Source organism: Alligator sinensis, unplaced genomic scaffold (assembly GCF_000455745.1).
Source record: "Alligator sinensis unplaced genomic scaffold, ASM45574v1 scaffold312_2, whole genome shotgun sequence".
NCBI lineage: Eukaryota > Metazoa > Chordata > Crocodylia > Alligatoridae > Alligator > Alligator sinensis.
In genome coordinates this window covers 1378305-1401686 of record NW_005842274.1, presented here as the reverse complement: position 1 = coordinate 1401686, position 23382 = coordinate 1378305, and the positions used below count along the sequence as shown (strand labels likewise).

Genomic DNA, 23382 nt, shown 5'->3' with positions numbered 1-23382 from the left:
GCCCAAGGGCACCCTCAAATTCTCTCCCGCCACGTCTTTGGTCTAATATATTAGGGAGGCTGACTTACGTCCTCTTGGACACAGTTTGCTGTAACATCTGACCCCGTGGACTCCCGGACCCCTTGTGGGTCCTGTTCTGCAAATGGGTGCTCCAGGGCACCCTAGCCTTATGGGATATGCGTAGCTCCAACCACCCCTTTACCATGCCCCAAGCCTCACAGATGGGACAGACATTGTTCGGTCTAGGTCTACACCCTCTCTCTGGCGCTCGGGCTCTCCACGGCCCGGTCTTTCTCCGCGCCCTCTCAGCAATGCCGCCTCCTCCTCGGGGCCTTCTCAGCAATGCCACCCTCACTCTGGGGCCTTCTCAGCAATGCGGCCCCCTTCCCTGCGGCTCACCACAATGCTGCCCCCTTCTCCAGGGCTTACCATGCCCGCACTGGGGCTTGTCAGCAACGCCCCCTCTCTGGGGCTTCTCAACTGCCCTTCTCTGGGGCTGGGGCCAGTGCACCCCGAATGCTGTGCCCTCACTGGCACAGGGGTTCCCACACTGCTGTGGGTACCCTATGAGGCCTCCTCCAACCCCTAATAGCCTCACCCAAACCACCAGTGACAAACAGTAAACAAAACGCAAGCCCTTCGGCTATAACTTAAACAGAAGCCACCCAGCTATAATAACATTCTTGCCTACCGGGGAATACTCCATCCCTCAGCTGTGTCAGACGCTGCTCCTCCAGTCAGGCTTCCCCTCTCTTCCCCGAGAGAGCTCCTTCCCCCTTGGCTACTGGCAGGGAACTGCTAGCCTGGCCTCAGCCCCTGGGCTTTATATGGGAGCCAGGCTCTGCCCCTTCTGACCAGCTGAGCTCCTCTGGTTACCCTGGCAACCCACAGCTGGGCTCGTCCCTCACTGCTAGGGCTCCTTCCCTAGCAGTTTTTCCTCTGTAGGAGCAGGGCACCTATGTGCTCTGCAACAGCCACCAATCTTATGCTTTAGCTGGCAAAGCAAACCAAACCCTGGCATGCATCCACTGGTGCATTTCAAGCCAAACCAAGGACGCCATCCTCCCAATCTACTCAGCCTTAGTGAGGCCACAGCTGGAGTACTATGTACAGTTTTCGGCCCCCCCACTTCAGGAGACACATGGATAAGCACGAGAGGGTCCAAAGGAAAGCCACCCGCATGATCATAGGTCAAGAGAGAAAGCCTTACAAGGAAAGGCTGAGGGACATGGGACTCTTCAGCCTGGAGAAGAGAAGGCTCAGGGGGGACTTGGTGGCAGCTTATAAGTATATAAGGGGGGCGCACCAGGATCTGGGAGAACAGTTGTTCACAAGGGTTCCCCAAGGGATAACAAGGTCTAATGATCACAAACTTCTGGAAGGCTGATTTAGACTGGACATAAGGAAAAACTTCTTTACAGTCTGAGTGTCCAGGGTCTGGAACAGACCACCCCCCACCCCAAAGGTGGTGCAAGCACCTACTCTGGACTGTTTCAAAAAGTGTTTGGATGCTTATCTTGCTGGGATCATTTGACCCCAGACGACTTCCTGCCTAAGGCCTGTGGGCTGGACTCGATCTCAGGAGGTCCCTTGCAGCCCCTAATGTCTATGAATCTATGAATCAACCCATCCTTAGCAATTCCTTAGGAATGTTGATCATTTCCTCTATCTGGGTGGCCATCTTTTCCCAAAAATAAATCTGGAATAATGATATCTGACACAGAACAATGCTGGTTTAAGGTGTCTCCAAAATTGTTTTTAATGACCATGACATCAGAAACCAAAACCAAGTTTCTCATCTACTAGGGGTGCACTGATAAAGATTTTCTTGGTCGATACCAATGGTTGATTATTAACCAGCCATATCAGCTGATACATATCTGATAGCTGATTTACAGGAATGCAGTTAGGCAGCTTGGAAAGCAGTGTCTGACTGGTAAGTCTGTGGTGGCAAATGGGTGTGGGGGAGGAAGGGGCATGGAGGGGCAGATTGAGGCCCCCATGGTGAGGGAGGGAGTGGGGCAGGGGCAGAAACTACCCAACCAGGGCAGTGAATGAGACCGCAGGAGCAGGATGAAGCCATGGGCAGCTCATCCGGGGGTTACAGGGAGATGGCGAGTGGGGGCAGCTCCTCACTGCTGCACACCCCGCCAGGGGAGACATTGGGGCATGTGCCTCCGTCACAAAGCACTGAGGTGCCCTGCTCCTAAAGAGGGGAAACTGCTAGGGAAGGAGCCCTAGCAGTGAATAAGGAGCCCAGCTGTTGGTTGCCAAGGCAACCAGAGGAGGTCAGATGACCAGAAGGGGCAGGGCCTGGCTCCCTTATAAACCCTAGGGGCTGGGGGCCAGAGGCAGTCTGCGAGTAGCCAAGGAGGAAGGAGCTCTCTCTCATGGAAGACAGGAGCAGCCTGACTGAAGGAGCAGCATCTGACATGACTGAGGGATGGAGTATTCCCTGGTAGGCTGGACGGTTGTTATGACTGGGCGGCTTCCATTTATGTTATAGCTAAGGGGCTTATGTTTGTGTTGCTGTTTGTCACTGGTAATTTGGGTGAGGCTACTAGGGGTTGGAGGAGGCCTCATAGAGGACCCACAGCAGTGTGGGGACCCCAGCACCAGTGAGCGTGCAGCAGTTGGGGTGCACTGACCCCAACCCCAGAAAGGGGACAGGTGAGAAGCCCTGGAGGAGGGGGCAGCGTTACTGAGAAGGCCCAGAGAAGAGGGCACATAGCGAGATCGGGCCGGGGAGAGCCCTAGCACCAGAGAGGGCACAGATCAAAAGAGGTAGGACCCAGAGAGGATAAGGGGCCAAATTATAATAAGGCTAGGACATAACAAAATCTATTCCATTGGCGAGGTGTGGGCTGCAGTGTAGGGGAGGAAACAGAGCTGCAGATAGCTCCCCCTGGCATCGGGGCACTACAAGGGCAGCCTCCTGCTAATTAACATCAATTAACAGCAAGGCATGGCAGGCGAGAAGGCGGGCGGTTGCCCCAGGAACAGGTGTGCAGGCCACGTTTAGATTGGCCCAGAGCGGAGACCTGTTACAGCCCCCCAGATTTGTGCCTGGGGTGAGAGCAGGCTGCCTGCTGCATGCTTGGGGCCAGGGGCTGCGCCAGTCTCTTCCCAGCAGAGGGGCTGGGCCAGGGCTGAGCTTGGAGCTGGTAGGGGTGGGGCAGGAGGCAGCGGCACTGGGAGGGTGGCTATGGGGAATTTTGGGGTGGCTATAGCCCACCCTGTAGTCACCCCTCCTAGTGCTCACCCTGCCTCCTCCCATCCCAAGTGCATCCCCAGCCCAGTGCCCCCCTCCCCGCATCCACCGGAAGAGGCTGGTACATCCCCTGGCCCTGAGCCCACAACAGGCAGCCTGCCCTCGCCCCATGCACAAATCTAGGAGTTGCATATGCCTCCCCATGCTCCCCCAAGGGCTGCACACCATGGCGGGGAGCCGCCCCTCTAGCCCCCATACTCCCCATATGTTTCACCCACAGCTCTGTCCTACTCCTGGGGCCACATTCACCACCCTGGCTGGGCAGTGCCTTCCCTTGGCCCTGCCCCTGCCCCACTCCCTTCCTCACCGTGAGAGCCTCTATCTGCCCCCGCTCCAGCCCTTCCCTCCCCCATGCCCCTTCCCACCCACAGACATACCAACCAGATGCTGCTCTCTATGCTGCTGGGCTTCATTCCTGGCTGTGTTCACGTTGCAACTCTGCTCATGCATGAGGTATTTTATTGGTGCTGATCTGATATGCCAGCAATATATTGGTGCACCTCTATCATCTACCAGCATGCTGTAACCCTTACCCTGTTGTACAGGTACGAAACTTGGATGACACACTGAAAACACCTGAAAGCTTTGGAACATTTCCATCAGCAATGTCTTCAGAAAAACCTTGACATCACAGGAAGGACAGAAGAAAAAATGCCAGGGTTCTGGCTCATGCAGACACCAGCATTGAAGCTATGTTTATATGACTTCAGGTCAATTGGATGGGGCATGTCATAAGGATGCCAAACAACTGGCTCTCAAAACAGGTCCTATACTCCCAACTTACTGATGGTCACTTTTCTAGAGGTTGGCAAAAGAAGAGATTTGAAGACATCTTGAAGGCCTATCTGAAGCAATGCAATATTAACATCAATACTTGAGAGACCCAAGTATTCAATTGTCTCAAATGGTGCTGTGGTATGTGACAAGGATCAATCAAGTAAACTCACTGCACCATGGAGGCATATAGATGAGAGCTGTGACCCAACAACATCAAGATCTACTCTTTCCTCCCAGAACTATTTCACATTTTTGGAAATGAACATGCAGGATTGGCCTCTTCGTGCATCTACAGTTTCACTGATGGCTTTCATATTTACTGGAAGACTTTCATTCTCCTATCGAGGAACTGCCACTGCTGCCAATTTGAATTAATAAGCTACTCAAAGCTGTCAAGATTTTTAAAACTTTTGAAAGTTTAGATTGTTCAATTAAGACAGAGGTCTGGGATTACTTCTGCTTTAGCTACTGGTGGCTTTAAATATGTACTTGTGGGTGATTAGTGCCTACACTTTATAAATAGTAAGGTCGTGATACTGCAAATGCTTACCTTTTGCAGGATGTTAAAAAGTGTTTACTTTTAAAAAGAACTATTCTTTAAAAATAATACTTTTCAAAACAGGCAAGGTAGGCAGAAATATATCCAATTTATAAAGAAGAAAGTCAAGGAAATAAAGCAGTGTGACCTGAATAAAACCACATTGGTATGCTAAACTGCAGCCATTTATAATTTGAGAATATTTTAAAATCTGAGAATTCATCAGTTAAAACACAGTGGTAAGAGCATTTAGATGCAGTCACTTACTATTAATGGTCTCTTGTGTAGTGCTGAAATGAAGAGAAACCTTAGCACTTTTTAGCCGTATTTGTCCCCAGCGTGTTACTGCCTGCAGTTCCACATTGTAGTTGCTGTTGGGTTGGAGTCCCTCCAGGACCACATAATTTTGGGGCTATAACAGGAGAAAGTATATATACAGAACAGTTATAGGATTACTGCAACTTTCACTCATTAAAAGCAGACCTGTTGTCTTAGGCACACTAGACTTTTGGAAGTAGAAAGAATCATATAAAATTCAACAAAACTGAAACTTGCTTTTTTTTCTTTGATTCTTTTACTTCATGTTTCCTTTTATTTGGTCTTTGTGTTGCCATGTTGTTTTCAATGTGCTAAACTTTTTGATGTCTACAGAACTTTGGCCCCCTTTGGTAAATATAGGCATCAGCTGTTTATGCCAAGACTATTTTTTTTATAAGTATAATAAGAATTTGGCCAATGAAGCTGAAACTGCATATTCCCCAGATTCCGAACAGACTGTTAGCTAAGAAACAGGAAACTTTGTCTAGAGACAGTTAGTCTGAAAGCAGATAGAACACAGTTTGGTATACAGACCAATATTCTTTTACTTGTTTTGTGTGTTGCAAGAAGATTAACAAGGGCACTTTTTAATCTCAGCTCTAAAAAGAATAAGAAAAAATACAATTCTCCAGTGGCATTGTGCAAAAGGCACATGAACTGGATTATCATTCTCCAGTTAATAATCCATAAAGTAAAGCAGGTCCTATGATTTGGCAAATCAGACATACCACTTCTTAAGAGTTCTTTGTATTTCTAAAAATATGTTTCTTGCACACATCCCTGAACAAAAGTTTTACTCCATGATTTTACAGGTTTCTCTCGCTTTATGCAGTATGTGTTTTCTGGAAAATGGTGAATAACTCAAATTTGCATAAAGGGAACCCACTTTACAGTGTAACAAATAGGGATATGTTCCAAGACCTCAACTATACTGAGCTCCAGACCCTTTTCTACCACTTTTACAAGATACTTTTGGTACTTGCGACAGTACACACAAGCAAAAGGTGGTGGTGAATGCTTAACTGGTGTGAAGAGAGGGTGGTGAAGGATCTTCAGTGTCAGACTCCACATCACTGGTAGAAGGTACAGGACCAGGGAGAGGGGTAGAAGATAAGTTAGCAGGATGCTTAGAAGCCATAATGGGGATGGCTACAGAAACTCATGTTGAAGACAGGGAGTGAGGAGCACAGATCCACACACGAGATTATATTTTGGTGTGCATCGCTCCCAGAATGCACTGCACAAAGCAGCTGACTGCAGACTTCCACCACTCTGATCACATAAGAATGAATTTGCCATGTATATTGTTGGTATAAAATTTTTGGTATAAAAAGGGTCATTGCATAAGAGTGAATTCACACATACAGAACCCACATAAAGCAAGGGAAACCTGTTTAATGGATCTCTTCTTAAGTTACCTTTATATAACGAACATTGTTACAACACTAAAGGATCCAGCTAAATGCAAGATTTCTTTTCCTTCTTGATTTAAAGGACATCTTCACATCTAGGAATCATTGGTGTTACTGAGAAGGTGCAAGCAGGGCAGCAGCCCCAGATGCCACCTTTATGAGGAGGCTCAAAAATAGCCACCACTGCAGCAGTAGCTGGTTGTGCGGCTGTGATCAGCACCAGGGAAACCAGTGTAACCATGCATATAATGACTGCCCTGGAAACAGATCGGCTCTGCTGGGAATTATTAGCTATATTACATATGATATGCCAGTACAGCTCCTATTGGTATATGTAATGGTATATGTATATGCAGTGTTTATTTGTAGGGGCTTTAGAAGAAAGCATTCTTTGGAGATAGAAAGTTTGGGGTGGGTCATTCTTAAGCCTTCTACAGCTACTTATTGTCATGTAAAACACAGATGGAGATAGCTGACCTCACCGTTAATGATGCCCCCCACCAACAATTCCAACCACATTGGGAAAGGAGTAAATGATGTTTCAGGAACATTTCACTGGAGTCCCTGATTCATTGTCATAGTGGAAGTTAGAGTAGCAGATGCCCTAATCTTTCCCCAAAGTACAAGGGTTCAAGAGTGAGCAAGTTTGAAACATATCCTTACCTCCACTGTACTCCACTATATATACTATGCACTATATATACTAATTCAGACTTGGGGCCCAATTCTACTGGCTTTTACAGTGGCACAAATTAGAGAAGAGCCTGCTTTGCAGTGTTTTATGGTCTTCTATTTCTATTAAATATCTATGTAGAAATAAAATAATGTGTGTCTAAAAGTATCAGAACAGATGTACTGGTTTAATAATAAAAACCCTGATTATATATCACTCCAGACGTTTATATTAATTTGCTTCTAAGGAAATATTTCAGCTCAGTTATACAATAAGTTTATTTTATTATCTTGGACCTAGATCATCAGAAATTGCTCTGATTTGTGAAAGATCAGTTTCAAAGATCAAATGTTATAATGAAAGAATTGTGCTAGAGATGACATTCATTGCTTTCTGAGTAAAATATGCATCATATCATTTCAAGGCTTCCAGTAAAATAAACACTTATTTTAGAGGACAAATATTGTTTTCTTATGTTTACATCTGCAATAGGTTGCCATTTATCTCTTATGTTGACACATAAATATTTTTCTTTTGTTTTTACTGACTTGAATTTTTTTTTCAATATACATTTGCTCCTCTCTTTGACTTTATTGGGCATACATGGAAAAATGACAGGTTTGTGGGGAAGGAAAACTATAAATTACAAGTAATTTTATAAACTGAATGTATAAACTATACACTTTTCCCTCTTCGAAAATATTTAGATTTGTTTTAGACCAAAATATATATTTAATATTTAATGTATGACTGAATAGGTGCTTTTGTGCCTCAATTTCATTTTTCCTCCTTACCCCATCAGTAATCTTCCTTCTCTTCTTTTTAGCTGGGATCACAAATTTGCTATATGTCCAGCTCCAGAAGACTTTATAGTGGTGCACTGGGATATCAGGCTCTTCTGGGAGATCCCAAGCAATCTTTACATTTACACTTCCATCACTGTTTGTAGTTATGTTTTCAATTCTGATATTAGATGGGGCTGGTGGAGCAGATGGGTCTGAAATTTCAAAAACAAAACAAAACACAATACTGAGTAAAGATGACCTTCCTAAGTAACTATTCTAATGATTTAACAGACAAATGTCAGATATTATTATCAGTGTTAGCTTGATTTTTTAAGCATCGTAAACGTTTAATCAAATTTAGTAATTGTACTATTTCAGATACATTTGAGAATACAAACTCTTTTCAAATGTAAATAATGGGATTAGGTCTAGGTGTGCCATTATTCTCAAAGTGTTGCTGGACATATACTATAGAAGTCAATAAAATATATTCAACTCTTGTTTTTACAAGAGCTACAATACACTAGTAAAAGTGCATATAAAACAATTTTATTTTTAGACCATATATAAAACATATTAAAACAAATATAAAACAAAAGCTATTAATCTTCTTCCAAGAAATAAAGAGTAGGAATACTGAATAATTCTGTCCAGGGTCACAAGAGAATTTCTAGGAGATAAGATTTATGAGCACTTTTATTTGTGTGTCAAGCTTTCCAAACGTTCATACTGGTGTCCATCACCACAGAATTTGTGCACCTCCCCTGAGAAAAACAACAAAAATATCACTGTCTTCTATCCCTGATGCCCATAGGAGGCCAAAGCCTTGAAAGATAGTAATATTTTATATACACATTCTTTTGTTCTTTGTCTTTAAATCAGTCTATAATCCCTTACATCATACAAAGTCTATTATTTAATTTTTGCTAAACAGTATCTGGGACAAAAATCCTGCACTGGACCATTGGTACCTGTGGATTCCTATGCAACCTCCACTGGCAGTTAAATATTCAGAGCATTTTTAACAGCACCAGCAGCCCACTTTATGCAAAAATCTCAGAGAGTGTTTTATTACAGGGCTGTCCAACTTCTAACCAGCTGGGGGCTGCATCCACAGCACCATGCCATGTGGCCACCTCCCCACCCCAAATAGTGGCTGCATTACACTGTGTACTTCTTCCCACTGCATCATGCTTCATGGACATTCCACCTGCTCACACTGCACTGCGATCTGACCCCCATTCACAGTACTGCAGCTGTGGGTTCCCCCAACACTGTGTATTGGTGTCCCTGCTCTTCCCTGTGCCTTGGGCAGGGTAAAGAAGCAGAACATGGTGTGGGGGAGCTGACAAGAGACCTCAGTTGCTGCTGCAGCAAAAGCAGTGGGGGAAAGTAGCAGTGGGATGGGAGCCCAGGGGCATCTTAACTTCTTGGGCTAGGGACAAACATTACACATAAACTGGTTTAAGTTATCAGAAACTGGTTTTAACCTGTAACAGAATAGACATTCAGTTCACAGAAACCAATTTCAAAATGGCTGAAAACAGATTGAGATAAACATGGTTGAACATAGTATCAGACTTAACTGACTTAGGTCAAACTGGTTTATACAATATCTGTTCCAGACCCCTTGCTGGTTTAAGATAAACCAGACTCCCCCAGCATCCCAGCATGCTTTCTGGACTGGGCAGAGCTCTCTGCTCCATAGCAGGGCTGGCCCCTCCCCTCTGCTCCCTGGCTGGAGCTCCAGCAGAGATTTGCAGGCATAGAGCGTCTGCCTGGCTTCTCCCTGCTAAGCAGGGATTATTCCCTGCTCCCCTCTGCCTTACGCAGACACCTCAGCGTTAGCTAGCAGACCACATGCTGGCTACAGTCTGTGCTGTGGGAGACGACAAAGGCAGACAGGCTTTTTGGAGTTAATCAACAGGTAGCTTAATGTTCCTCCCTAGAGAGCTCCATTAGTTAATGGAGGGAGGCTTTTTTTTTTTAATGGGTTAGTAAACAGTTAGGGGTGAGAAACATTCCCTGCTGGGCTGCTCAGGAGTGGGGAATAATAGAGTCCTGCCGTGGCCTGGTTATATCCCCCTCAGCTCAGCCTTGTGGAAGGGGGGGGGGGGGGGGGGGGGCTGCTCTAGCACTTCTCAGCTTCTATCCTAAGCCACTGCAGACATGTACCTGATTTTTTTCAGTTCAGAGGGGATGTCTGTACAGTTACAAACCAGTTTAACCTAGCTAAGTTAGACTAGCCTGCAAAGATTGAATCAGTTCAGGCTCAGGCCTTTTAAATGTCTGTCCCTATCCTTGGGGGCCACATGTAGCTTGTTGGCCAGTAGCCAGACAGCTTTGCTTAACCCATGGGCCAGATCTGGTCTCTGGAGCTCTCTATGAGTCCATGGTTAGGCCTGTGGGCTGTGGCCCTGAATGCTAAATCATATGCACAGGGAAGCTTGGAGTTCAATCCTGGTGCATGGGAGAGGTGAAGGGCACCTGAGAAACAAGGAATACAACTGAAACAAGGAGCATTAGACCAGAAAGAGAAAGAGACCTCATTGCTCAGTGATCAGGCCACTCACCTGCTATTTGAGAGACACTAGTGTCAGGTTCTACTTCTGTAAATTTACTTGTTTATACAAAGTAGTGCTATTCAAACAGAAGGAACTTGAGAGAGACCCTTTCCCCTTCCAAATACTGTATTTACTCAAATATAAGACAAGGGTTTTTCCCCCATTTAGTACTTTCACATACAAAGAAAAACCTAATTAAGTACACTGTCTTTCATTAAATTGCTGCCAGAAGTAGTATGTGCTCAGTAATGAAAAGCCAGTATGACTAAATATATGCAACCTACACTAAGCATGACTATAAAACATATGGGCCATATTGGGCAAACATGCTGATGAGAACATACCAAAAGGACAGGGTAGCATAGCTCACCTAAGTAAGATATGTGATAGTTCCCGCTGTATTCAATTCCCCACAGAACTGATTCTTCTTGGAGTCATGGTGAGCCACTACACTGCATCTATTTAAACTTCCTCTTCATTCCTACAGCTGAAATAAGCCTTTCTTTCCCATTTTACAAATTTTTGGGTTTTTGTTTTTTTTTAACTAGCCTTAAATGTCTGGCAAGCATCACCAAATTCAGCCCTAAACAGCTTACCCAGAATCCCTCTGTTGCCTCTTCTCTCAATTTGTCACATATGTGGGCTTGGCAAAACTCTTTTTTTTTAAATTTTGAAAATCAGTGTTTGTTTTTAAGCATTTATTTTGATTATTAGCAATTGACCTACTTAGGATTACATGAAATTAGGTATGTTTTTCTATTTTTATTGATTTAAATTTCAGGATTGCACAAAATTAGGGATGGGGGGAGACAATTTAGTAATATAAAAAGTAAATACCCATAAATCAATTAACCATACCTTTATGCAAGCAGACAGTAGCCATCCTCATTCACAAAACAATATTTCCTAGAATTCAGAACAGCACCACAGAGCTCCAATGGAGTTCAGAACACATGTACACAGCCACATCCCTCCCCCCCACCACACACACACACACAATGGCTGCTGCGGGAACAGTCGCCGTGATGGTAAGGAAGTGTTGGGAGGGGGTTAGAGGGGCAGGGATGGTAGCAGCAGGGAGTCCAGAAGCTTGGTGCTGCTGGCTGCTCTCTCTGCCCAAGTCCCAGCCAAGGTCTGACCGCTCACATAAGTTCCTAGCCAAGTTACAGGACCTCCATATAACCCAGGAGGTGCATAGTCCCACCAGGGGAAATGCCTTATTGGATCTGGTCCTGGCCACAGGCGATGACCTGGTGAGAGGACTGCAGGTGATCGACCACCTGGGTGATAGCAGTCATCGCCTACTGGAATTCATGATTCAGCACAGGGTGGCAAAGGCCCGCAGCAAGGCAGCAGCCCTGGACATCAGGAGGGTGGATTTCAATGAGGTAAGGAGGCTAGTCAGGGAGGCTCTGAGGTCCTGGAAGGGAGGGGAGTTGGGAGTCCAAGAAGAGTGGTCGTTTCTTAAGGAGACGATCCTCCAAGCCCAAAGGGTGACGATCCCAATGCGGATCAAAGGGGGCAAGAGTGCTCAAAAGCCTCCATGGCTCACCAAAAGCATCCAGGAACATCTCATGGCTAAAAAGGAGGTGTACACCCAATGGAAGGGAGGGGCCATCACCAGGGAGTATTATACCTCCTTGGCTCGAGATTGTAGGGGGGTTGTTAGGAAGACTAAGGCGGAGATGGAACTGGGACTAACGACCCGGATCAAGGATAACAGGAAGTCATTTTTTAAATACGTAGGGGGTAAAAAGAAGGTACCAAGTAACTTGGACCCCTGCAGGACATGCTAGGAAAACTGGTGGTCACACCAGACGACAAAGCTAATCTCTTTAACGATTTCTTTGCCTCCATTTTTCTGAGCAGGTCAGAAAAAACAGGCCCCCCCACCAGATCCCCGACCGTACCAGGCGAGGCACACCCAGGCCCGGGGTCAGTGAGGACCTAGTCAGGGAACTTCTGGTGGGACTAGACATGTTCAAATCAGCAGGTCCTGATGATCTCCACCCCAGAGTGCTGAGGGAATTAGCAGAGGTCATTGTGGGACCCCTGGCATGGTTTTACAAGCACTCATGGTGCTCTGGCGAGATGCCAGAGGACTGGAAAAGGGCCAATGTGGTTCCCATTTTCAGAAAAGGGAGGAAAGAGGACCCAGGAAACTATAGGCCTGTTAGACTTACCTCGGTCCTGGGGAAACTCTTTGAGAAAATTATCCAGGTGCGTATCTGCGAGGGACCAGCAGGGGAGATTATGCTTAGGGGCAACCAACCTGGGTTCATTAAAGGCAGGTCCTGTCAGACCAACCTGGTGGCCTTCTATGACCAAGTCACAAAAGCCTTAGATGCAGGTGTCGCGGTGGACGTAGTCTTTCTGGACTTTAGGAAGGCCTTCAACACTATCTCTCACCCCATTCTCATTAAAAAATTAGGTGACTGTGGTGTCGATGCCTACATGGTCAGATGGGTCGCTAATTGACTGGAGGGCCACAGCCAGAGAGTGGTGGTGGATGGGTCATTTGACCTGGAGGGATGTGGGCAGTGGGGTTCCCCAGGGCTCGGTCCTTGGGCCCGCACTGTTCCACATCTTCATCAGCAACTTGGATAAGGGGGTGAAAAGCACTTTGTCCAAATTCACAGATCACTCTAAGATGTGGGGAGAAGTGGGCACACTAGAGGAGAGGGACAGGTTGCAATTGGATCTGGACAGGTTACAGGGGTGGGCAGATGAGAACAGGATGGGCTTCAATACTGACAAGTGCAAGGTATTGCACCTAGGGAGGAAGAACCAGCAGCATACCTACAGGCTGGGGAACTCTCTTCTCATCAGCATAGAGGCAGAAAAGGATCCTGGAGTCATTATTGACTCCAAGATGAATATGGGCCGACAATGTAGGGACACGGTCAGGAAGGCTAACCGCACCTTGTCATGCATCCATAAATGCATCACAAGCAGGTCCAAGGAGGTGATCCTTCCCCTCTATGCGATATTGGTCAGGCCGCAGTTGGAGTACTGCATCCAGTTCTGGGTGTCGCACTTCAGGAAGGATGTGGCCAGCATCGAGGGGGTCCAGAGGAGGGCCACTCACATGATCAGGGGCAGCAAGGCAGGCCCTATGAAGGGAGGCTACGGGACCTGAACCTGTTCAGCCACCACAAGAGAAGGCTGAGAGGGGATCTGGTAGCCATCTACAAACTAAGGGGGACCAGCAGGCAATGGGAGAGTCCCTGTTCCCCCGAGCACTACTGGGAGTAACAAGGAACAATGGCCATAAGTTGATAGAGAGTAGATTGAGGCTAGATATCAGGTGACACTATTTCACAGTCAGGGTGGCTAGGATCTGGAACCAACTTCCAAGGGAAGTGGTGCTCGCTTCTACCCTGGGGGTATTCAAAAGGAGGCTATATAGACACCTAGTCAGGGTAGTTTGACCCCAGCATTCTTTCCTGCCCATGGCAGGGGGTCAGACTTGATGATCTGCTCAGGTCCCTTCTGACCCTACCAACTATGAAACTATGAGGGCAGGGGCCAAACTCCAGTGAAGCCTGGTGCAGCCTCCAGGGGAGTTTTGCCCCTGGCCCAATCATGCAGGTGCTGCGGTAGGCAGGACTCCATAGGAGTTTGGCTCCTGTCCCAGCTTGAATCTGAGCAGAGTGAGCAGCTGGTGGCACCAGATGCCTGGGCTACAAGCCCTGACCCTCCAATTCCTCCTGCCAGCATAGCCTTACCAACACAGCCCTGGCTCCTGCATAGGGTGCCATGTGTGGGTGTGGGAGTGTAGGTGAGCATGTGTGTGAGAGCGTGTATGTGTGGGTGTGTATATGTGCATGTGCACAGTACTTCCTGCCTCAAATTTCCTGATATCCACCCTCAATTATTTTTTTACACATCCTTTATGTAAAATTCAATGATTACCAATGGAAATATTTTTTTCATCTGTCTGTGAGTGTCAAGTGAAATTGATGCTTATCAATGTCAGTTGATAAAAAAAAAATCAAATCTTGCCAAGTCTACACACATACTTAGCGTGGTCCCACACTCCAAGAGATGGAGCTGGACCAGTTTTTGTGTTGTATCTCATCTGCATATACATTTTTGGATGATCCCAGGACTCATGACAAGAACAAACAGTTCCGGTCATGAGTGGGTGACCAATTAGCATGTGGATCCTTTGTTGGGGTATCTGAAGTACATATATACTGAGTAGTGGTGAGCTGTGGAGTTACCATTGTTTCAAATGCTGTTGACTCTGCTAGGGCCCAGTCCAATGAACTGTGTAGTAAATCATGAGTCTTTTGGCTTTGGACTAATATATCATGCACCGTTCACACTATATATAAGTAGGTACAAAAGCGCTGCCTTAACATGTGTTTATGGAGTACCTGTTCCAGAACTTGTAGCAGTTTGAAAAAAATGGAAAATACATTCATTCTAAATTAACTAAATCTACACATACTATACGCAAATTACTACAGGTATGTTTATTCCAAGGTTAGTGTTTTCTAATTTGCCCCTCAATTCCATATGCTCAAGGAGAACAGGGTCTGATAATAAGAAGGGAGACAAGAGACTGCAAGGGGAAGAAGTTGGCGGGGTGCAGAGGGCAAAGGTACTGATCCCCCAGATTTATTTTACCAGGTGTGGGAGGGTGAGAAATGCAAGGCAAACCTCCAATAATTAGATTCTATACCTGGGAAATAATAATGAATTTATAAATTTTCCATATACAGAAACTAAGTATTGGGCGGTCATCTTATATTCAAGTAAGAATGGTACTCATAAGCAGGGATTATGGTTTTCTCTGATAAAAAGAAATCCCCAATTTTCAGGTTAAAAAAATAACACAAAACCCACATTTTTCCATGATCAAAATGAAACACCACTATATATATCTATATATATATAGAGAGAGATATATACATATCTCTCTCTCTCTATATATATATATAGATATATATCTATATATCTATATATATATCTATGTATTAATGGTGTTGCATTTTAATCACAGAAAAATGTCTTCTTTACTGCAGGCTTATAGCCCAACACAGCACTAAAACACTATAGAAATCTAAAAAAAAGTTTAGCTCCATGATAAATAATTGTAAATCTTTTGTTTCATGAAGTTTAAAAGGCTAAGATAACATATTTGCTTGTGGCTAAGGCACGTTACTAATTTGTAACAAAGAAAAAACTAATGTGGTTGAAAAGAATCATTTTGTACGTGAACTGTAAGCCAAATGAACCACCAACTTATTAACAGACAAAAAGCTGGAGGTGTGCTGAAGGGACACCAGACATTCATTTACTACATGATTCACCTGAATGTTTTTATAATGGTAAATGAGCTGTTAAATGCATTTTCCAGGCACACAAAGTTCATCAGATAATCCCCATGATAAATGGTCTCACTGAAAAATTCCATCATTTGGGATGCAAACTGACACAGCTACAATTAAAGATTAGCAGATGAAAAATAACAAATGGCTTCTTAATGTGTTCTAAAAGAAACCCCCATTAAATAATAATTGCTGTTCCTGTTTCCTTGCACATTCCATTCAATTTCATTTTTGGTCATAAAACTTGGATTCTGGCAAATCAAACTGATTTTGCCCAGTAACAAGACTTAACTCACTTCTTCACACTGGCTCAAAATCTTTCTGCCTTTTTTTTTTTTGGAACCACTTTCCTCCCCCTCCCTCCCCGCTGCTTGTAGTGTCACTTGCTTAAATGTGAAAGAAGTTGCCTTTCTTCTTAAATATATCATTTATCTAGCTACATATAGCAGAGGGACAACTATGAGTGATGTATTTCCTTAATGTCTTGGACTGTGCTCTACTAACATGTTTCTACATTTGTTAATCTAAGTCTATAAATAACAGCTATCATATCACCAGAAAAAATTACAAAATACATTTTGTTTCATAATTCAGGCACCATGGGCAAAACACTGCAATCTTTGTTAAACATTCATTTTAGGAACTATGTTTTGGGTATGTAGCTTCTATTTTGTACATTGTATTACAGTATTAAAAATCCATAAATGTTTTATCAGCATGAGTGTAGCATTATTGTACTACCTTTGATGGCTAAGGCATGAGTGAATTATTCAGGTCATCACAAAGGACAGCCACACAACACCATTATGCACATAAGAGAAATGTGACTGGAAATGTGTTTTAGAGAGTTTGCCTTTACAAGTGAAAGGAAGGATACTAAAAATATGTAGAAACTACTTTTCATGTTCCTTCATCTGGAAAGAAAGACTGGTTTCATTTTCATAGTATCACAGTAGATGAGTCACAGGGAGCCTATAAAAAACTTCTAAAAGTGAACTGAAAAGGCTTTTCTAGACATATCAATATCACACCATTGAAATCTGTTATCTCTGGCTCTTTCAGAGCTAGGCTGTGTATCCCTTTGGGAGGCTGGAAATCTTCCTTTCCTCGTAAAACTTGTACTTCTGGTTGTGCAGGGCTGAAAAATATTAGATATTCTTTGTGTATAGAAACATGATCAATGGCTCAGAACAAAACTTCCATATGCTCTCCTAATATACCAGGAACTTGGCTTGTATGCCACATCCCAATTTTTCATCTCCTCAGTAAAGCTTGGGGGTGGAGGGAGCATTGGAGAAACTTGTGTTGACTTCAATTAGTTGATTTCAATTAGTATTTTATCAGTGATATTTTTATAAATTGCACCATGTTCATGGATGGTTACTTTATGCAGCATTTACTCTGGGCATGCCAGAAACAGTCTAGTTGGAAAGCTGTGTTATATGATGACAATAGTTAGAGAGAGAAAAAATGCTGAATAGAATATGTATGTCCAAAGCAGGGACTATTTTGCTAACAGTGGAACACCAGCAACATTCTTCAGTGTTCAGTGCAAAGCTCATTTAGCCTACTTTTTCAAGCGGGCTTTTAATCCAAAGCTGAGAAGCCAATGGTAGCAAAACCAGCACCCTTTTTTTTATATATATAGTTTTTGTATCTTTTTTAAATCTTTGTAAAAGGCCATTTTCAATAGAACAGGACTATTTGGAGGGAAGATTCTGCACATGAGGGGAGGAAGAGGAAACATTCTGAAAGGGTGATTTGGAAAAAAAAGCACTGTTTGAAATTTGTAAAATGAGATTAGCAGGTTGGTCAAAGATGCGTGATAAATTAATTAGCATGTTTTGCAATAGGAATATAATTATATCCATCTGTGAATACAACTACAATACAATATTGCCTGCAATTGACTACTTTATTACACATAAGAGCAGATTTCTAGCTACTGTAAATTGTCATAATTCCATTAAAATCACCTGAGCCACAGAACTACACCAGATGAGGACTTACTTCATGTTACCTATAGCTACATTATCTTTCTTTTGTCTAATTTCTTTACACATAGCAATATCGGTATCTAATTTATTTATGGGCATATTAAACAATACAACTGACAAAGCTAACACTATGCAAAAACAAATGGGAATCTCTTCCTTTTCCATGATTTAAAATGTTTTGGTTTCACATACAAAAGTGACAAGCAAGAATGAATAAGGTAGGCCAAACAAAAATCAGACTTCTGTTTTCCTTTGTATACCTAACTGGCAGTTTTCCAGCTGTATACCTGGGTACTTACCTCTGTGCTATGGATGAGTAAGTGAATACACCTAAATAGAACATGTACAGTCAGCTATGCACTGATGGATGCATTAGAGTACCAGAGAGTAAGTCCAGGAGGAAGCCAGGGAGGAACCTTTGACATTTTAGCCCCAGTAGCTAAGTGGTTAGAGTACTCACCCAGAAGGTAAGAGACATAGGCCGTATGTAGACAAAACAAGGGGCATTTGTACACAACACTTTAAAGTGGGCTAAATGCTTTTGCACCGCTTTAGTGCGGTAGGTATTTGCACGCTTCGGTGACATATTAGGCATTACTTCCGGCCACTGTAGGAAATTTGGCAATGTAATGCGCCTTAAATGACTTGGGGTGCAGCAAACAAACTCCTCTGAGGAGTTTTAGTTTGCTGCCCTACATCGGCGGAGTGAAGCACTGGGCCCTGTGCAGCTCCGTGGCTCTGCAGGAACACCTGCAGACAGCCTGACAGCAGCCCAGGAAAGCAGGTTCTGCTCAAGAAAAGCAGCGAGCCTGATTTTTTTTTTTTTTCCCCTGAAGCCTGCCTGCCTGCCTGAGCTGCCCAGGGGCCTGGTGCTTCCCTCCACAACTGCAGTTCCCCCTGGGACCACCAGAGCCAGGTGCCTGTGGGCAGGTGCCACCTGGGGGGGTGCCACTGCTATGGAGGGAAGCACCAGCCTGCCCCCCTCCCCTCGCAGCCCAGGGACCACTCCACCGGCCAGTAGCTCCCCCTCCCCTCCCCACCACTGGAGAGGCAATTAAGTCAGGTGTGTGCATGACGGGGGGGATGTTAATCAGCCCTAAATTGAAGCGGTATTTTTAAAAACCCATCGGTTCAATTTAGGACCCCCATTTCATCTACACATGCCCCTAGATGCTAGGTCCTTACCTAAAATCTCTCTGACTCCCCAGCACAGCACAAAACCTCTCTCCAGCACTCCTTTTCAAGCTGAGCCACTGCCTGTTGCACTTAATAGCACTGCAGAGGGACCTGGGTGAGGTGGCTTCAGGTCCTCTGTTTTGTGAAATCAATAACTACTCAGCTATTGGAGGTAAAACGTTGCAATGACCTACTCCTTCTTCCCTCACGTCCTTGTCCCCCCACTGCTGCTGAATAACCATGGGTTTTCTGGACAGCAATATTTTCATAAGTAATATGGCCATGCACACATAGCTGTGATCCTACCAAGCCAGTGCAAGGGAAACAGAATTCTGCCCTGGTGTAGTTTGAATAATGATCAGACTTAAGGCTAAATTGACAGTATATTACAAAAGTAGATGCACTAATGGATTTTCAGGTGGAATGGGCCTTATGGACTTTGTAGGTGGACTAAAATCTGGCCCACTGTGTATCAACGTCTTGTAAATTAAGAGAAAACGTTGCCAATTTATAGATCCCTACAAAAATACTGCCTTATACAACTACAATGATAATCTTTTACATAACTACTATACTTGATAAGCCCATGCCAACTTTTACTGACCCCATTCTAATATAGCTTCCTGGATGGTGATACCATTTATAAACTGTCTTGAATGATGGCTGCTGCTAGTTTCTCAATGTACAGATTTCTCATTTTATAGATTTGTGCTTACCTGAAGGCTGATGAAGGCTGTTGGCTTGAAGATTTTAGCATTTGCAACTTTTTCCTTTCTGATACTTTAAGGGGAAAAATATGTATACTTGAGTTTGGCACAAGGATTAGCCCTCAAGTTGAAAAAAAGTCTGGACTGAACAACCTGACACACAATTAATTTCTCACCCTTAGAAATGGTAGCTTTATTAGGTCAAGGTTGAGGTTACTGTCACAGTATGTAGGATAAGTGCTGCCTTTGTCTGTACCATATCTGTCCTAAGTGTACCCAAAAGACCAATTCCTGAGTTTTGCTGATTACTTAGCCTTCATAAACAAAACTATGTCCCATCACTGAAAATGAGGAATCCTTGCTGTTAAAGAAAAGAACTTTGAGTTTTTTTTAAATAAATGTCTTATCATATTCATAATTTTAAACATATTTATAGCCTTCTTCCTTTTAAAGATATTTTTATAAAAAAAAAAAACCTGAAGCAAATTACAACTTAAAAACCCCACTATAGTACAAGTGACACTTCATTCATCACTGAAATGCATATACTTTAGAGTTGAAATGCAACAATTGTAATAAGCTTAATAAACAAGCAAATTATACTATATACTAGAGAGGAAGAAAGGATTGTAAAATTTGAAATTCTCAATTTGAACTGTAAAAGATAGCAAGTTTGGATATTATTTAAAACCTTTTTGACTTCAGATGACTAAGAATTCAGATTACTTTTTTCATATTTAAAACGGATTGCCCACCACTATCTTTTAAACATTATACTGTGTAACTCTTAAGAAAACTGCTGAAGCTGCACTACAGACAAGTTTCCAACTATTAAACAGCTCCAAGACATAGGGATCAGCTTTGCCCATTAGAAATGGCGCACACAAACCAGCTGCGCAATGGTATAAAAACATCATTGGTCCCATAGGAACAACAGTAAGAATTTTATTGCTGGGAGTGGGTGTCTGTTCTGGTTTTACTAACACTCAGTAACGTATGCATGAAATCACATCCAGCATGGTACTTATGTGCTGTCAAAACAATGTTGTCTGCTCCCTTTTTCTTGATAATTTATATTGTGTACACTAGCAACTGCCATCATGTTGAGGACAAAAACCTCTGAAATGGAGTATTTAGGTGGTTTGTCTATGCTTGTTGGCTTGCATAGTTTCTTTTGCTTGGAAAATGACATGGTAATAAAAAAATCCATCTGATTGACAGTAGTCCATATGCTTGAGAGGTTGAACATCCATCCTATATTATACAAGGCCGATTAAAGCCTCTCACTCAAATACACATTTGTTATTTTCAGGTAGGTGAATTCCACCCTGAGTCCATAAACAGCAAGCTATAGTACTAGTACAAAATACATTTTATGCAAATGTTTAAAGACACTGAACAGCCACACAAGGTGGTATTGGGCAAAAGTAGTTTGTACTAACTTTATGTCCCTCACACAGAAATGGGGCACAATAATACAATATGGTCACTGTTCCCTCCCACACTGTATTTCAGGGAAAAAAAAAGAATCCTCTCGAATGAAAATTATTAGTCATTTGCATTACTGTAGCACCTAGAAGTCCAAATCATGAGTAAAAATGATGGTCACTGCTCCAGAAAGCTGGGCATTGTTCTACATGTGCTCTGGGTACCCCAGGAAGGAGTTTATCACTTTCTCATTCATGCAGGGCAATACAGTTCTTTGACACTCCCAGTAGAGGGCCATGTAACTGTGTATCCTTGAAACATTAAAAAAAATCTGATTATTTCAGAAGACATTTATCCAAATAATGGAATGAAAATATAATAGTACCAATTTTTAAACATCGTAATAAAAGAGATCCTGTATCATATCATCCTAGTAGTTTTGCATGTATTCCAGTCAAAATATTTAATAGGTATTTACTTTTTTCTCTTCTGATGTTTTGGGAAAACAGAAAAGGCTATTCTTTCATGGACCATTGTTTAACATTGCACTATTTAGTATCTAAATATGGAAAAAAACCAAAATCATTCAGGCATAGCCTTCATAGACCTAAAGGGATCTTTTGACAGCGTACACAGACTAAAGTTATGGAAGAAACTGGCAATAACATCAATAGATAACACTCTCTTACAAGTAATTATTACTTATTATTCAAATACATCATCCATGCTGCATTATGGGATTGGTGGTTCCCTGTCCAATAGACAGGGGTACAACAATGATATTGGGTTGCTCTGCTACTTTTTACCTGTTCTGGAATTATTTAAAACAGGGGTGCCAAACTTATATGGTCCTGTCGGTACAGCATAGTCCTGCTCTGGGCACTCCAGAGCAAGCTGCATGTGGCAGTAGATCTGGGACAGTGGGGCTGTGCTGCAAGTGGCAGCTACTTTGGGGCTGTGGGACCACACTGCATGTGGTGGCCAACTGTCAGGGCTACTGTATGAGGTGGTTGCTCTGCTACTCTAGAGCCATACTGCTAGATTTGGCATGGAGAAGCCAATGTGCACTGAAGTAGGTGCCACATGTGGTGTGGTCCCAGAGTGGCTGGAATACGAACCATGTATGACATGTGGGGTCATTCAATGCACCCCATGTGCTACCTGTGGGTTAACCCCAAGACCAACAGGCAGCACTGGGGCTAACTGATAGGGCTCTGTGGGCTGGATCCAGCTCATGGGCCGTGTGCTAACAGTGAAACTATTCCACAAACTCATATAATCCTATCCCTGTCCTGCTTTATGTAGATGATTCATTATTCATGTCACAATCCCAAATAGGCCTCCAAAGGTTATTAGATGCTTTTCAGCTATACTGCAATTCAAATACCCTGGAAATCAACACAGCTAAATCCAAGGTATTGGGTTTTGGGAATGAAAGAAGGAGATGAGTTTGTTTTTTTATAGGAAATGTAATTAGAGGCAGTGTCTTCATTTAAGTACCTTGGAATCCATTTTAATAAAAAGATGAGCTCAAACAGGCATATTGAAAATGTTAGCACTAAAGTAAAACAAGCCTTGGGTAGAGTTTTATCCTTTTATAATAAAAACGGACAGAAGGGTGGTATTGGCAGGACTAAAGCCTATAAATCTAAGGTAGAGTACATATTATTGTAGGGTACAGAACTATGAGTGCTGACTCCATGGTTCACTGAAATATCTCTAATTACTTTTTAGGATGGCTTTTATTTCTAGCTAATTTGACTAGGGCTCATGCACTCTGAAACGGGACAAATTAATGTGAGCGCTTTAGCTCAGTTAAGACTTCTGTCCTATTGAATGAAAATTAGACCTTTGACACCTACCAGATACCTTAAGTACATTTTAGAAACCTCTCCTTTGACAAATAAATCCTTGTTCATATGGTTAGAAGAATCTGTTTTCCAGATAAATGGACTGGGAAACATATTGAGAATCACTGACCCAATATTTCTTCTGTATTCAAAGTAAGACATAAATTTAAGAATTAAGGATGCTGGCATGCATACAGATATGCAGGCAGTGAGACTTTCTCGAACTTCCCCTTTTTTTGAGATCAATGAGGCACTCTTTGGGCATCTACACACATGCAGGGGCTGCTCTGGCATGCTATAATTACAATGCAGTGGAGCAGACTAGATTAACCAAGTCTGCTGGAGTGTGGAAATTTCTGTGCTCCAGCAAATTTTAGCGCCATGTGTAGCAGTGTCCCCACACTGAAAAATGGTGGCAGGGGCACTTTAACTAAAGCTTGTTTGATGAGCTTTAGTTAAAGTGCCCCCTCTGTCATTTTTCAGTGTGGGGACACTGATACATGTGACACTTTCCCCTTCACCACCATCCAGAGCATGTCTATAAACA

General features: G+C 43.4%; 1 protein-coding gene across 1 annotated transcript in view; it reads right to left on the bottom strand.

Annotated features, from left to right (window-relative positions):
* The window catches only part of ANOS1 (anosmin 1), a gene marked incomplete at its 5' end in the record, with an annotated part of 214153 nt that overhangs the window by 54159 nt on the left and 136612 nt on the right, over positions 1–23382 (bottom strand). Inside the window, 2 exons of the mRNA XM_025209259.1 lie at positions 4854–4998; positions 7784–7986. Of these exons, the coding sequence (XP_025065044.1) occupies positions 4854–4998; positions 7784–7986 (348 nt within the window). The remainder of the gene's footprint in view (positions 1–4853; positions 4999–7783; positions 7987–23382) is intronic.